The sequence below is a fragment of the Plasmodium brasilianum genome, chromosome 3 (assembly GCF_023973825.1).
Source record: "Plasmodium brasilianum strain Bolivian I chromosome 3, whole genome shotgun sequence".
NCBI classification, from domain to species: Eukaryota; Apicomplexa; class Aconoidasida; order Haemosporida; family Plasmodiidae; genus Plasmodium; species Plasmodium brasilianum.
Genome location: NC_090116.1, coordinates 933,788 through 949,757, shown reverse-complemented (window position 1 = coordinate 949,757; position 15,970 = coordinate 933,788). Strand labels below are relative to the sequence as shown.

The window sequence follows — 15,970 nt, the reverse complement described above, 5'->3', positions numbered from 1 at the left end:
AACGGCACATATACGGCTACAATGACGCATATACGCTGCAATGGCACATATACGCCGCATATATGTGGACGTGTGGGCATGGTCGCAAAGGTTACTTCATCATCTGCTTATACTGGCGCACATAAAAATGAAAAAAAAAGAAATAGCAACACTGTATTAATATTAAAACAAATTTACGAAAAAAGAAAGAAGAGTGGTCATACTTAGACATAAAGGAAAATAAAATAATGTATATAATAATTCCCTTAACAAAAAAAATTAATAAAATGTTAATCATTAAAAGAATTTTATGTATGGTGTTTAAAAAAATTAAAACTTGTTTTCTTCTTTTAAAACTATCTAAAAAAAGCTTCACAGTTTTTTCCAAACATGTCTTCTTTTTTTTTTTGTTATTCAAGAATTTTTTCTTTTGCCCCTTACAGTAATCGACACTGTACCTTTTGTTTTCGACCTGTGAATGATCGTTTGTTTTTGTTGTTGTGAAAAAATTTTTTTGAACAAATTTTTTTAAATTACTCCTATATTCATGAGCATCTTTTACATTTCTTAATATACTTAAATGTCGTAAATAAAAAGACTTCTTCTTTTGTGAGTTACTCCTCTGCGTGTTGTAGTGTTCCATATACACATCATCTCTTTTTGCCTTCCCTTTTTCGATATGCTCATCAATATGATTCATGTTAACATACTCTTCTTCAATAATATTAACATCTTTTATTGTTTCCTTGTCCTGTCCTTTATATAAATCTTTCTCTACCAATGAGCTATTATTTATTTCATTTTTTTTTTCTTCTTTCTGAGCAAATTCAATTTTATCCCTTTCTTCAACGTAATAATATAACTCTCCCTTTTTACCATCCGATGGCATTTCACCTGTACATTTGTCTCTTCCCTTGCATACATTTTCTGCTACTTCTGTTGAAGTGTCAACTAAGTGGTTAATGCTGCTCGAAGCGGTATAACCTGACTTTTCGTTAATATTTTTTGTTAACATAGTTGCAGGACTTAGTTTAGCATTTTCTTTACACCACTGTTCTTGTCCTATGGAGTTACTGTCTTCCTCCTTTACGTTAAATGTGCACTTCTTAATGTTATATAAGTCATACTCTGAATAGTCGAGATGATCAAATAGATATTTATTGTGTGCATCTTCAATTACGTGAAATGATCTTTTTTCCTTCGTCTTACAACCAAATATTTCCTTTCTTGATATATCGTAATCAGAGTTAACAACTTTATCTTCACAATGATATTCTTTGTTTTTTTTAAATTCCTCATAATAATTCTTGTATTTATTTACATTTCTCCTTATATGAGCATACTCCCTTTTATTAATTTTTCGAATATGGTTTCCTTCGCCTGATGTTAATTCTGTCGTTACATCTGACCCAGGTGAAGCTACTGATGTTTGTTCTCTGAAAGAGATGGTATCCTCTTTACGAATATCCTTCTCCTGATGAACTCCTTTCTCTATGTCAAATCCTTTGCACGCTTTATCTCTTCGCTGTTTACACATGAACTCATTCAATTCATTTGCATTTCCGTTATCCCCTTCACTAAAGTTTACACCATTTTTCATACAGTGTTTCATACCTTTCCCCTTAAAATTATCCATAGTTTCATTCATTTCATAAGTTAACGTGCCTAGTTTTGATGTGAAAACAAAATTTAAAGAAGACATCCAACGGTTGACGTGCTTTTTTATTAGAACAATAACAAAGTATAATTTGTGAGTATACTTTATCAAATAGCATAAAGCATTCTTCCCATAATTTGTTAATATATTTGAACTTATAAGATTGTAATAAAAAGAAAATAGGTTTCTTATTATTGTATTATCTTTAACTTGAGATGACTGTGTTCCCATCTCCTCCGCTACGTTTTTCTTTTCTACCCCTTTGTAGAGCCTCTTATTAGACGAGTCATATTTATTACACAACATAAACTTCTTAGAACAGAATGTGAACAGTTTAAAAAACCTTAATATAACAAAATAACAAAAAAAAAGGACAAGATCCTTTTTCTTAATTGCATTTCTTATTATTATACTACTCTCTTTCTTCAAATATGTATTTTTATAATATTTTTTCATACCTTTTATTATGTTCATAAATATTATTAGCGGTCTATTTATTTCGCATATTATTAAGACAAAATAAAAATAAAAAAATTTTTCATTTTTGTTATATTTGCTTAATCCTAATATAGCTAATAAAATACACAACAAAATATGATTTATTGTTATGTGTACCTCTTCCTTTGTGCGTTTTTCTTTTTTTCTCTCTTCAGAAATTATCACATTTTTATCTGAACTGTTAATATTATTTTCCCTCTCAATTTCCCCCCTCCTATTTGCTTTATTTCTTCTTACTAAAAACCTTTTAATTTCATATTTTTTATTCCATTTTGTAAATAATTCTAAAATGTAGTAAGCCAAACAGAAAATGATATATGTAATACCAACCAAGTGAGTAACTTGTTCATACTTTTCTACATGAATTCTCTCTTTCCATGTTTCTGAAAACTCCAAATTTGAAATATTACCTGCATTGTTCAGGATATTTTTTTTATTACTTTGGAAAAATTGCAAAAGGAAAATATAAATTACAAGGTAATTTAAGAAAATGGTATTAAAAAGGAGGTGAGCAATACAAACGGTGGACAAATGTTTTTTGCAAAATAATTTTACAGCGATAGCAATATTGCAATTTGCTTTTTTGTATTTTTTGTATTTTTTCATCATTTTTCATCGTTTTTCAGTACCTTTCATCATTTTTTATGATTTTCTTTGCTTCTTTTTTTTTTTTTTTTTTGTGTTAAAAAACTCCTTAGTCACATCAGTAAAATTGTTACAAGTGTAAAAAAGGACAAAAAAAAAAAAAAAAGAGAAGAGTAAAATGGATAGCGGTTTAAGAACAAGAGGAAAAAAATAAAATGAGTAGAGCCTTAAGAGGAAAAGCACGATCGCACGACAAACAAGCCGAAACAACGGGACGAAATTGAATTGAAATAAAAAAGAGTTCGATTAAATAAAATTGAATTTAAAAGAGTTAAATTGAATAAAATTTTAATAAAATTGAATTAAATGCATAAAAAGGAAACACGCAAAAATTGCAAAATTCCTGCTTTTTCTTTCGCTCACTTTTCATTTGTATTTTACACATTTTAAAAAAAAAATATATATTTTTTTTTTTTTTTTTTTTTAATTCTTTTGTATTGCCTTTGATTGTCATTATCTTTCCTTTTTTCATCGTATATACCGTACCGTATCGTATGTTATTTCATATATCATTCCACCTTATTTTTTTTTTTCTTTTTTTTTTTAATTTACCATAAAATGTAAGATAATCAACAGGTATAAAAATACGTATGTGTCCCTTTTATGATCGTATTTGCGGTAAAATGTACAAATAGAAAAAAAAAAAAATATATATATATATATATATATATAATACATACATACATACGTTATACATACATACATACGTTATACATACATACATACGTTATACATACATACATACGTTATACATACATACATACGTTATACATACATACATAAAGCTTCTTCAATAATGGATGGGGAAATAGATAAAAAACATAGAACTAAAAAAAAAAAAAAAAGGCACAAAGGGAGCGAGCGGAACAAAAGAGAATAAAATATTTTTCTTTTTGTCCATTTCCCTCATTGAAAAATATATCATGCAATCATGTAAACACCCGTGCATTGGTGAACACGCACATGACCCACGTACGTACGTGCTCACCGAAACCAATTGAAGATACCCCATTCGTTACTACAAAATTTTTATGTTCTTGAAATTAAAGCCATCCTTTCCTGTTACGTTAAAAGTAATGTACCCCTCTTTCTTGGCAGAAACACAGTTCTTCACATCGTCATCAATAAATATTATCTCGTCTATGTTTACATCAAATTCTTGTCGTATCTGCGAAAAGTATGAAGATGAAAAAAAAAAGGAGCAGTAAACATGTTTGCACATATTCATATACACTAGCACAAGTAGGTACCTATGTACGCATAAAGATACATGCGCATATATATATATATATATATATATATATACAAGCGTTTGTCAAGAACATACCTTCTCAAGATGAAACGATTTGTCATTGCTCATAGGTTTTTGAAGCCCCAAGGCTTTATATTTTTTGGGTTCTCTATAGTAACTATAAATGAATAAAAAGAGACAAATATATATACTGCGATTGTCTTTTTGCAAAACATATTTTTAAACGTTTTTCCATTGTTATTTTCTTTTTCTTTTTTTTTTCATTTTTTTGTGTATTACTATGGGTAGTATGCGTAGACTTTTTCTATCTTAGTTTCACACTTGCTTTTCTTTATACAGTGTTGGACTAGATCTTCACCGGCAATAAGAGTTGTGGACTTTCCTCTTCTGCTGCTAATGGCCTCGTCATCTAAAGAGTGAGCAAAAAAAAAAAAAAAAAAATTAAAAAATTAAAAAAATAAAGAATATATAATATATATATATATATAATACGTAATCAATGTTAATATTAACCTAAATTAATATTATTTAATCTAAATGAATAATAGTCCACCAAAAAGTTCAAACATAAGAGGGAAGCGCCCCAATTGGCACTTCATCATCCCACACGAATGCATAAATGTACTTATAAACATATATATATATATATATATATATATATATAACCCGAAGTAATACGCAAATAAATATATGGACGTATACATACATATATCTAACATATGCACACATGTGCGTATTTCACACACCTGAGAACGTGGCGACGGCAATTTTAATGCCATTCTCGTACAAAGCCTTCGAAAAAATTTTGAAGTGATTAGTAACAGCCAGTCCTATGTTTTTTATGTCGTTCGACTTGTCGATGTACCCTCCTTCGAAAATAAAAAAAATAAAACAAAATAATAAAAAATAAAAAAAACAAAACATTAACTAGAATAATATATAACAAAATAAAACAAAATAATAAAAAATAAAAAAAATAAAACATTAACTAGAATAATATATAACAAAATAAAACAAAATAATAAAAAATAAAACAAAATAAAACAAAATAATAAAAAATAAAACATTAACTAGAATAATATATAACAAAATAAAGAAGAAAAAAGTCGAACAGGTACATGTACAACACGCCCATTAGACCCATCGAATTTGTAATCGCTCTCTCATATATTTCTAATTGAAAAAATCAAAATAACATGCGCCTATTCACCTGAATGTGCTCCTATTATGGTCAGGTCGAAATCAAACACCACCATTTTTATATCAATATCCTTGAGCAGCTCCACGAAGCCATTAATGCCTTTTCCAGAAAAAAAGGATAAATAAAAAAAAAAAAAAAATTTCATATGTATATGTGTACACATATGTACATACGTACATGCATACATTCTAATGAACGAAGGGCGTTTCATGTATCATCTACACTCCCGCATTTATTGCTTGTACACGTTAGTCTACAAACAGTAATCCAGGAATACCCTTTTAACATGCAGTGATCTACATATATTAATACATATATTAGAGCATAATAGAACTAACAATAGTGCACATATTATAAGTTTTAACAATATCAGTCACAGCAGGAAAAGGAACACATATACCTACCCCCCTTCGCACACTCACACACATATGTACATTTAATAAGTAAAATTATGAATAAACGATTTTCACTTACTTTCTTTTTCATTTTTATAGTCAAAGTTTTGTAAGTAGTTTCTTATTGCAGTGAGTTTTTCAGGTCTCGCTTTCGCTTGTGTAGGCATTTCGTCGTGAAGCAGGTTATCAATAGGAAGGCCCTTACGAAAAAGTATGTATGCATACATACATACATACAATATAATAACGTAGAAATCTATAAATCTATACATATGTACATATAAATATACACCTGAGCATACATATATGTATGTAAATTCCCTTGTTTAGCGGGCGAAAAAGAATGATATGGGAGCTTTTCCTTAGTAAGGAAATTATACATACGCATGCATATATAAATGCATAAACATATGTATAAAACGTATGCATCCACGCCGACAAACTTCACCGCGGGCAGAAATGATAATTCTTTACTGCTTTTTACGAATGTGGAATTTTAAAAGATGAAATAGTTTCCCATTAAAAGTATTCTTAAAATTTAAAACGTACAAAATTAACACATACACATATAAAACGTACAAGTTTAAAACGTACAAGTTTAAAACGTACAAGTTTAAAATGTACAAGTTTTAAATGTACAAGTTTAAAATGTACAAGTTTAAAATGTACAAGTTTAAAACGTACAAATTTAAAATTAGATATGTAAAAATTACAAATTTAAAATTAAAAAAAATAATAATAAATAAAGGTGCTATATTAATATTTTAGCTTGAAAAAAAAAAAAAAAAAAAAAAAAATATTTGAACGGAGAACACATTTTTTTTTGTTCTGTCAACATAAGAATTCACAGTCGGTATAAAATTTAAACGAAAAATATGAAAAATGCGAAAATTATAAAAATTTTAAATTACGGGTCTCCACATATTCCACACGCCCCGCAACATCATACTTATGATATCTTCTTGTGCCTTTTAACTTTACACGTTCGTACGTTGGATGTGTTTCTTAAGATTCTTGCATTTCCACATACATCTTCACTACTTGAATATTTTAAAAACAAAATGAAGTGCATATTATAATAAAGGTTAACTATCATTAAACGGGTATGGTGCACGCTGCTCTATTTGCGCCATCGTTGGGCTGCGTCACTGTATAGTTACATCATGTTTAGTTGCATAGTTGTTTAATTTAATTTAATTTGATTCAACTTAATTATTTACAAATTTTTTAGAAATTATCGTACCATGCGTACTTATGGAAGTACTACCTTAACTGCTCATCACCTGAACAGTCAAACAGCAATAAACGTAATTCTTCTCCTCATTATTTTTACATATATATCTCCTCGTTAAGGGTTACTTTACTTTTTATCTGTAACTGAATTCTAATAAATTAACGTAATGGAGCGTACTAGTAACTTTATACAAGCATGTAAATGCTCCATGCATTTTTCTCCAAGCACTTTTGACCTGTATAAATTCGTTGAATAGATATACTTCTTATTTTTATATTAACTTTTTTATTCATTTAAATGTTCATAAATTAATATATGCATTTATTTATTCATTTATTTGTTTATTTGTTCATTCGTTTATTTGTTCATTCGTTTATTTATTTATTTATTTATTTAATTATTTAATTAATTATTTAATTATTTATTTAGTTAATTATTTATTTAGTTAATTATTTAATTATTTATTTAGTTAATTGTTTAATTATTTAATTATTTATTTAGTTAATTGTTTATTTAGTTAATTGTTTATTCATTTATTTATTTTTTTATTATTTTACTTATTTTTCTTTTTTTAAACCCTTTTTGCACATTTCACCTGAACAGGCAAGGTTGGTGTGCTTCACTTGAGAATTATTTCACCTTGGAAATGCGAAAAATAAAAAATTAGGGTAAACAAATTAAAACAAGGAAACACAAAAAAGATGGCTTCATGGACCAAACCTGTGGTGAAGCCAAGGATACAAAATCATGCATATATATCAACGCGATGGAGGTACGAATGTTTACAAATGTAAATGGACGTATAAAGCATGTTTGAAAAAAAAAAATAATAATAATATACTACAATACTGTGCAGTGCAGTATACAATACATTACAGCATAGCACGGTTACATATGTAAATGTGCTTTTACAAACGTTCGTAAATTATTCAAATGCACACTGATTTTTTATTCTCAAAATGTTTCGACAGTCTCTTTCGCCTCGCACACTTGCACATATATATATATATATATACATATATACATATATACATGTGTACATATATACATATATACATATGTATACCTATTTAAATCCACTGTGGATCGTACACCAAGGTATTTCAGCACCTCGTAATCGTTCATGCCTTCTTTTTCTTGAACCCCTTTGACCGCAAGAATCTCTTATCCTTGTTGCTGAGCACTGTGTGTTTTTTAACTTTTAAGTAATTATGTTTTTTGTTAAACCTGGAAATTTCTTTGGGTGTCTGATCTAACATAAAGGTATATGCGAGATGACCAAGATGTAGATTCTTTGCATTAAATACTGTTCTTAAATTTTTACTAACCGAATAGTAAGATGTAACTGAACACAAGTATGCACTTGTTGACTTTTCTATGAGCGTATTATTCGATTTAACAATGGATTGGAAATGATTTTGTAAAAACTCTAAAACATTACCACCAACGGATTTCAAAAAGGAAGGAATATATTCTTTTTTAATTTTATTAATTAATTCATTCCCTTTTATTTCTTTTAATACAATATTTTTATTTTTTAAAATATTGATAAATTCTTTTTCTTGGTATAATAAAAATAAATAGGAAAACCCTTCCTTATTTAATCTTGCTGTTCTACCAACTTTATGTATATATTCCTCTAGCACTTGAGGTATATCATATTGTATAACAACATCTAACGAGTTAAAATTTAAACCCCTTGAAGCTATATCTGTACATAATAAAATACCATTAGCGTTTTTTGAAAAGTCGTTAAAATTACCTAGTCTATCTTCTTTTGATAAATTACCGTGCAATATATATATAGGAACATTTTTAAATAAATAAACTCTTTTATGTTTATCCGTGTTGATGTTATATAATATTTGCTCCCCTTCGTCATCATTATCTATATAGGCATGATATCTATCCTGCTCATCACCACATCCTCCATATATATCATCGACAATCAAATTTTTGTACGGTAGTAATTTGAAATCGTCCCTTTTCACTTCCTTATACTTGTTCAACACACAGTTCTCTAAATGCTTCTTTAATAATAGCTCGTCCTCCTTCTCTAGAACAGGCTTAATTTCCTTATTCAATCTTTTATTCACTTCTATATTTTTTTTCTTAACATCCGTAGGCCAATATATATTCTTCAAAAGGATCTGGAAATATTCCACACTATTATGGTTCGACAAGAATACCACCGGCTTCATCTTCTTTTCCACGCACTCCAACAACATGCAAAGTAAACACCAAAATTTTTGCTTCATGTCTAATAATATGCAATGCTGCCTTAACTGTTCCGGAAGTTCATAGCTGCCAAAGTTTTCGCTCTGGGGGTAGCTCCCTGTGATGAAATTAGTGTTCCCATCATCATTTTGCGCAGAATTATCAGCAGCATTATCTGCGGAACTATCAGCCATATTCTCGGAAGCATTCCCCTGTGCATTACCACTTTCCAAATCAGCACCGTACGCCGAAAAGCTGGCTCGAGTTACACTTTTCTTCTCCACCCAAAGCGTCTTATTCGTTAAGCAGTAGTTGGCTAAACTTTTTATCGCACGGTTCAATGTTGCTGATATAAAAATCATTTGAAAATTTTTCCTGACTTGATCATAATTTTTCACTTCTTCTTGCATGCAAACAATTTCTTCATGTTTTAATTTTTTTATCATGTCATAAATTAATTTTATTTTATCTTGTGTTCCTAAGTATATTATCTTATCAGCTTCATCCAATATAACACTTTTTAAGTAAGTTAATTTCAACGATTTCGTGTGCTCCAGATGATCTAATAATCTCCCAGGTGTACATGTTAAAATAGATATTCCTTTTCTTAACCTATTTTTTTCCGATTTTTTTTTTTCTCCACCTGTTATGCATGACACAACAATGTACGGATACGGTTTCGTTAAAACATAAAATAAACTATTTATTTGTACAGCCAATTCCCTTGTTGGTGATAGAATTAAAATGAATGTACCCATATCTCTTGTAATTTTTATATTCTTTTCTTTCATATTTAAAATCTTCTGAACAGCAGGTATTGCGTAACATAGCGTTTTGCCTGAACCGGTCATACATTTTAGAAACACATCATTTTCTTTAAACATCAGAGGGATACTCGTTCTTTGAATGCTCGTTGTTTTCGTAAAATTGTTTTTCTCTAGAGTTTTTATGAGGCATTCACTTAGCACTTCCCTCAAGTCGGAAAACAGTCCCTCAAATATGCTACTGCTGTAACTACTGCTACTGCTGTTGTTGTTGTTGTTGTTGTTGGTACTATTACTTATTTTTGTTCCCCTATTATGGTACTTAACTAAGTTCATCTCTGAAACGTCCTTATCACTTTTTCGGTCTTCTCCATTTTCTAACGCACTCTTTTTAACGTTACAATTTTCGTTACTATAGTCTAAATGGGTAACAGGATCACTTACGTTCTTACAATTTATAGCTGATTTACTCCCTTCCTTGATCTTTTTTTTTTTTATGAACAAGTCATGTAAATTATTATTCGTTACACAGCCTCCTTTTCCGTCGTTTTCGAGGAACTCACAAAGAATGTTCTTATCTTCATCCCTATTTTGTTGTTCCTTCCCTCTCTTCACCTTCTCCTTCTCCTTCTTTTTCGTCTTCCATTCCTTTCCTCTCCTATTGTTGTCTTTCTTCTTCGTAATACCTGCTCTATCCTTTGAAGCATTTTTTGAAAAGAGCTTTTCTTTAAGTCCTTTTATTTTTTTTTTTTTTTTACTTTTCAAAAACGTTTTTATTTTTTCACTATTCCCCTTTAAAATATCCTTTTTGGAAAACTTTTTTTTTTCTTTTAACTTTTTCATCGTAAAAGGAAAAGACGTTTGACAAAGTTCTTCTCCACGTTAAGTAATATATCTCCGTCTTTCGGTAATTCACATTCGCATGTTAACATTTGCAAGCTCCCGTTCCCTTGTGTATATAAGTATGTGTATGTAAGAATTCTTTTTCGTTTGGAAAGAGTCGAAAAAATTTCAGTAAAAATATTAAAAGGAATATGTTAAAATGGAAAATCCTTAAAAACCCGATGGTCCGTTACACAATATTATATATATGCATATATATATGTATATATATATATGTATTTTCCACTGACTCCTATAACTGCATATCACAAAAAAATTCCCTTTATTATTGCTCAGTCAGGTAAAAAAAAAAAAGTTATGAACAAAAATTAGGGGTAAAAATTATGAACAAAAATTAGGGACAAAAATTATGAACAAAAATTAGGGGCAAAAATTATGAACAAAAATTAGGGACAAAAATTATGAACAAAAATTAGGGACAAAAATTATGAACAAAAATTGGGAGCCAAAACAATGAGGAGAGCAAGCCTAAAATAAATGAAACAAAAGAATGTAACGTAATGAGGAAAAGGTTACACGATAAGTAGATCGTTACTTAATTTAACTCATTCTTATTAAAACAAAAAAAAAAAAAAAAAAAAAAATATATAGTTTAATGGACGAAGAAAAATTAAAGAAACAAATGATCATTACAAATACGATATATACTCAATAATATATATATTATAATATATATCACAACTATTTCAGTGATTCATTGAATTTTTTAATAATTATTAACATACATCTGCAGTAGTTAAAAAAAAAAAAAAAAAAAAAAAATATACATTAACGTGTATTTCGATCTAAAAAAATTGAGAAAAAAATATATAAAATATTATAGCGAAGGAGAGTATCCATAAATTACTGCTAATGGTTAGATTATCATTTAGTATGATGTGGGCATGAGCACATAATTATATGCATACATATTTATATATATGTATATATTTGCGTATATGGTAATTTACCACGTGTTTTATGAGTATCCTTTTTTTTTATCCCTCTTTCTAATACTTGTCACGATGAAAAACGTTCCATCATTAGAGAATACAAAGTTAACGATACTATAGCTCAAGTACAAGCATGCAAACATGCAACAGGCTTTTTTTTAATGGTTATTTTTGTGAAGCTACTTTTTTTTTTTTTTATTAATTCGTGTCAGTTAAGCAAAACGATATGCGTTCCTCAAGCGATGGACGAGGAGAACGATTTTCCGCGCAGTTCGTAAATTTTACCAATTCGTGCGTTATATGTATGCATCGATAGCGTACATATACACTCACAAAATGTTGTAGTACTATATATATATGTTTACACGTATGTATGTATGCATGCAAGTATTTAAGTATATATACATATATATATATGTATATATATATATTTATGTGCGTGTAATATATATATATTTATGTGCGTGTAATATATATATATGTATGTACGTATGTGTACACGTACGCATGTATCCATTTACACATATGTACGCGTGAACCGCGACCCCTCATCCAATCGCCATTTTGAATAAGCCTCCAGCCTGATGAACTTTCTCTTTTATACTAACAAAACAAAAGAGAACAATATAAACCTTGAGAACTTAGAGAGTGACCCAGTAACGCTGAGTATACACCTAGAAGAGAAATATGCATGCAGCGGTGATGTATTTAAAGCTATATTTAGATTGAAAGGACCTAGGAAATACTTTGGAAATGTTAAACTGGATTATATAGTTATATATATATATGGAATGTATATATTTAATAACGAGGTATTATATATAAATAGTAATGATCTGATTGGGAAACAAGATAGATTAAATTTTCCGTTTTATCGTAGGAGAGATATAAATGAACAGAAGTTTTTAATCTTTTATACTAACTCTATAATATTATGTACAGATATAAATTTTGAAAAACCCGATGATTTATCTTATTACCTTTTAGAATGTATATTACCGCCTTTTGTACCCCCATCATATAATGGAAAAAATGTAAAATTTAAGTATTACATATATGTACAGTCAGTTAAACGATTATATAAAAATAGAAAAGAATTTATTACAAAGAAATCTGAAGCTTATTTCCCCATACAAGTTCTAAGCGCTAAGTATCATACTTCACCTATACTTAATTTTTCATGCTTCCCTATAAAACCATTGGATCTAAAAATAGATAACAAGGGAAATAATTATAAGTATTTCTTCCACAACTTTCATATTATAATTAGGGATTCAAAGAGGGATAGCATAACTGGGAGTTATGGCGGCTTTAGGTCGAATGATTGTATAGGAAGTGCCTTCATAGAAAGTGAATGTAAAGATAGCGAAACCAAAGAAAGCGAATATAAAGCTGGTTTCTTTAAAAGCATTTTCTTTAAAGATAGTGAAAGTAAGAACAGAAATTATAAAGATGAGGATACCAAAGACGATTACACCAAAGATAGTAATTCCAAAGATTATGACTACAAAACCTACAGCAGTAATAAACGCGCAATGGTAAACGCTCTGCAGAAAGCTAGCTTTAATAGTATGAATATCCCGACATATATTTACAACAATGCGAACAAAACAAACTTAGAATGCTTGTTATGTATCTATAACATTTGCTGCCAGAGGAAAGAAGATTCTTCTCTTTATTTACTGAACTATGTTGTTTACAATTACAATTACTTTTATTTTTTGCACTTGTTTTTTTACATAGTATACCACTACGACTACTATATCGGTAAAGTTAGAACCAATCCGCGTATGAAGAAAGGCTTACCTTTTCGGTCCCTTATAAACATGTTACGGAACTGTAATAGTAATACTTTAAAAGAGGCGGGTGGTAGTGGCTGTAAGGGCTTGTCAGATGTGCCATCATTGGTTTTAAATCGATCATCGTCCCCCGTACTTGGAATAGAGAAGAAACAGGGAGGGAATCCCTTACCAAAGGAGGACTCTGCAAATAAAGAGCGAAATGGAACATGCATAGCAAGCGCAGCGTGCACAGGTGAGGGGCACACAAGTGGAACATTCGGAGATATGGATACAGCATTTAATAATAGCAGTAGGGGTAGAAGCACGAGTAGAAGTAATAAATGGGATCAATATTGCTCAGGTGAACAAGCAGATGATCAGCGTCATCATCAACAACAGAAGTATCATGAGCATCACCATCACCAGGAGGATGATGCATTTTTGGAGTGCCCTCTAAATAATATCGTCCTGTATGATGATGACGATTTGAACCATTTTTATTTTTGCAATTATGATGACTTTATGTTCAATGAAGTGAAATATGTGCCTATACGATGGTATGACAACCTAGTTTTAGACAAAGCTAAATATGTGTATGCAAAAGGTAGTGAGAGTAATTTTGCCAACATAAATTTTGACAGCTACTCACAGTCGGAGCAAAGTACATGTAGCGATGAAGAGGAGGAGGGAGAAGGAGAGGGAGACGCCGTTAACTGTCCAGCTCCTCAGGTGCGTGCTCACAACAAAAGGCACAGTAGTAATAACTACGGTAGTGACGACAATCACAGCAGCAGTAGAAGCAGCAGTAGCAGTAGCAGCAGTAGCAGCAACAACAACAACAACAACAACAACAACAACAACAACAACAACAACAACAACTGTAGTAGAAGAAGCAGTGCAAATGAAGACATACCAGGTGAAATGCATGAGGAAGGAATGGGCCAGAGCAGTGATAGCAAAAGAAGAAGGGGAACCCATTCAGAGGAGGGTGATAGGGGCAATGAGGACCATGACAAAATTAGGCAAGAAACGAAAGGAGAAACAAAAAGTAAGAGAAGCAATGAAGGACAGCATAGGAGCAACAGTGAAGGACAAGATAAGAGCAACAACGAAGGACAAGATAAGAGCAACAACGAAGGACAGGATAAGAGCAGCAACGAAGGACAGGATAAGAGCAACAACGAAGGACAGGATAAGAGCAACAACGAAGGACAGGATAAGAGCAACAACGAAGGACAGGATAAGAGCAACAACGAAGGACAGCATAGGAGCAACAACGAAAGACAAGATAAGAGCAACTGTATAGTATATTACGATAAAAATTTTGAAAAAATGAATACCATAATAAAACATATGTATGAAGAAAACATGTTCAGGTGTATTAATACAAAAAAAATAAAATCATGTTCTTTATCAAATGCAAATAATACTAGTACAGATTCATTTCTGCTTAATATAGACGAAGAAAAAAAGAATGCGCCTTTTAATAATCCATCTAAAAATGTATATAGGATAAACTCGAATAATAAAAATATTTGTTTTATTACAGTAACGGATGGAATAAATAATAATATAACAAATACATTTACACCTAATAGTATTATTAATATAAATATAGATTTTAAAAATGCGGAGATACATACTTTACATGTAGATGCTTATCTAGTAAGAATTGAAAAAATTAAAATAAACCCCAAAATTTTAACTATTACAAGAAATAGATTGTATGATGAAAATGATGCTTTAGAAGAAGGTTATTCATCACTTGACTCAGATAATTCTTCATATAATGTTATATCGAATAAAAAAATTATAATGCAACAGAATGTTTCTACCTTGTATTGCTCTGAAAAAAATATTAGTATTACATTAAACGATGAAATAATACCAACATTTAGAAATGACCTTGTAAAAATTCAATATTTTATTGAAACAGACTTTTTTTGTTTTAACAACAGCAATAATGCTTTTGAACCATTTTCTCATAACAAAGTACTGGATCATGTGTACAGTCTGAAATTCCGTATTCCTATATTTGTTATACAGGGAGTACATGACAGTTTGTATGAAAACAACTCTAATGTAGATATACCTTGGCATAATACTACAAACAGTAAATTGCTTGAGCACCAACTTTTTTTGAAATACAATCATAAGTTTACCTACACGGATAAGAAGCAATTTGTGAAGAGCATGAAAATGTAGTTCTTTCAGTTCAGCCGATAAGGAGCGCATGTTCACGAACTGATTGACGGATGACCATGGACACTCGGAAGCTGGCTTAGTAAAGCGGCTTTCCCCACTGCATCACTGCTTCGTTACACCGCTGAGTTGTCATTTCATTAAGTCGTCATGTTGTCAAGTTACTCGATTTTTTTTCATTTCTTTAGTGCAAAATGTCTACTTCGTGAAAAAAAATTTTTTGAATAAGCGGACAAAAAAGTAGGAACAAAAAGAAGGCTTCACATGTGTGCATTTTACAACTACTTAGTATATCTTTTTATTAAAGCAT

General features: G+C 30.1%; 4 protein-coding genes across 4 annotated transcripts; 1 reads left to right on the top strand and 3 right to left on the bottom strand.

Moving 5' to 3' along the window:
* Nucleotides 1-91: 91 nt before the first annotated feature.
* MKS88_000992 (uncharacterized protein) lies at nucleotides 92-2,743 on the bottom strand (the record flags this gene model as incomplete). Its single annotated transcript, XM_067219643.1, has 1 exon — nucleotides 92-2,743. The coding sequence occupies one exon, from the start codon at nucleotides 2,741-2,743 to the stop codon at nucleotides 92-94; it is 2,652 nt and encodes an 883-aa protein (XP_067075358.1).
* A 1,054-nt stretch (nucleotides 2,744-3,797) lies between these two features.
* On the bottom strand, nucleotides 3,798-5,794 carry MKS88_000991 (rhoptry protein; the record flags this gene model as incomplete). Its single annotated transcript, XM_067219642.1, has 6 exons — nucleotides 3,798-3,947; nucleotides 4,107-4,188; nucleotides 4,311-4,440; nucleotides 4,778-4,900; nucleotides 5,242-5,331; nucleotides 5,707-5,794. 6 exons carry the CDS (start codon nucleotides 5,792-5,794, stop codon nucleotides 3,798-3,800), a joined length of 663 nt encoding a protein of 220 aa, XP_067075357.1.
* A 2,188-nt stretch (nucleotides 5,795-7,982) lies between these two features.
* Nucleotides 7,983-10,685, bottom strand: MKS88_000990 (ATP-dependent DNA helicase DDX31; the record flags this gene model as incomplete). Its single annotated transcript, XM_067219641.1, has 1 exon — nucleotides 7,983-10,685. The coding sequence occupies one exon, from the start codon at nucleotides 10,683-10,685 to the stop codon at nucleotides 7,983-7,985; it is 2,703 nt and encodes a 900-aa protein (XP_067075356.1).
* Nucleotides 10,686-12,261: 1,576 nt separating this feature from the next.
* On the top strand, nucleotides 12,262-15,663 carry MKS88_000989 (uncharacterized protein; the record flags this gene model as incomplete). The annotated part of the gene is made up of 1 exon (XM_067219640.1): nucleotides 12,262-15,663. The coding sequence occupies one exon, from the start codon at nucleotides 12,262-12,264 to the stop codon at nucleotides 15,661-15,663; it is 3,402 nt and encodes a 1,133-aa protein (XP_067075355.1).
* Between the last annotated feature and the right edge of the window lie 307 nt (nucleotides 15,664-15,970).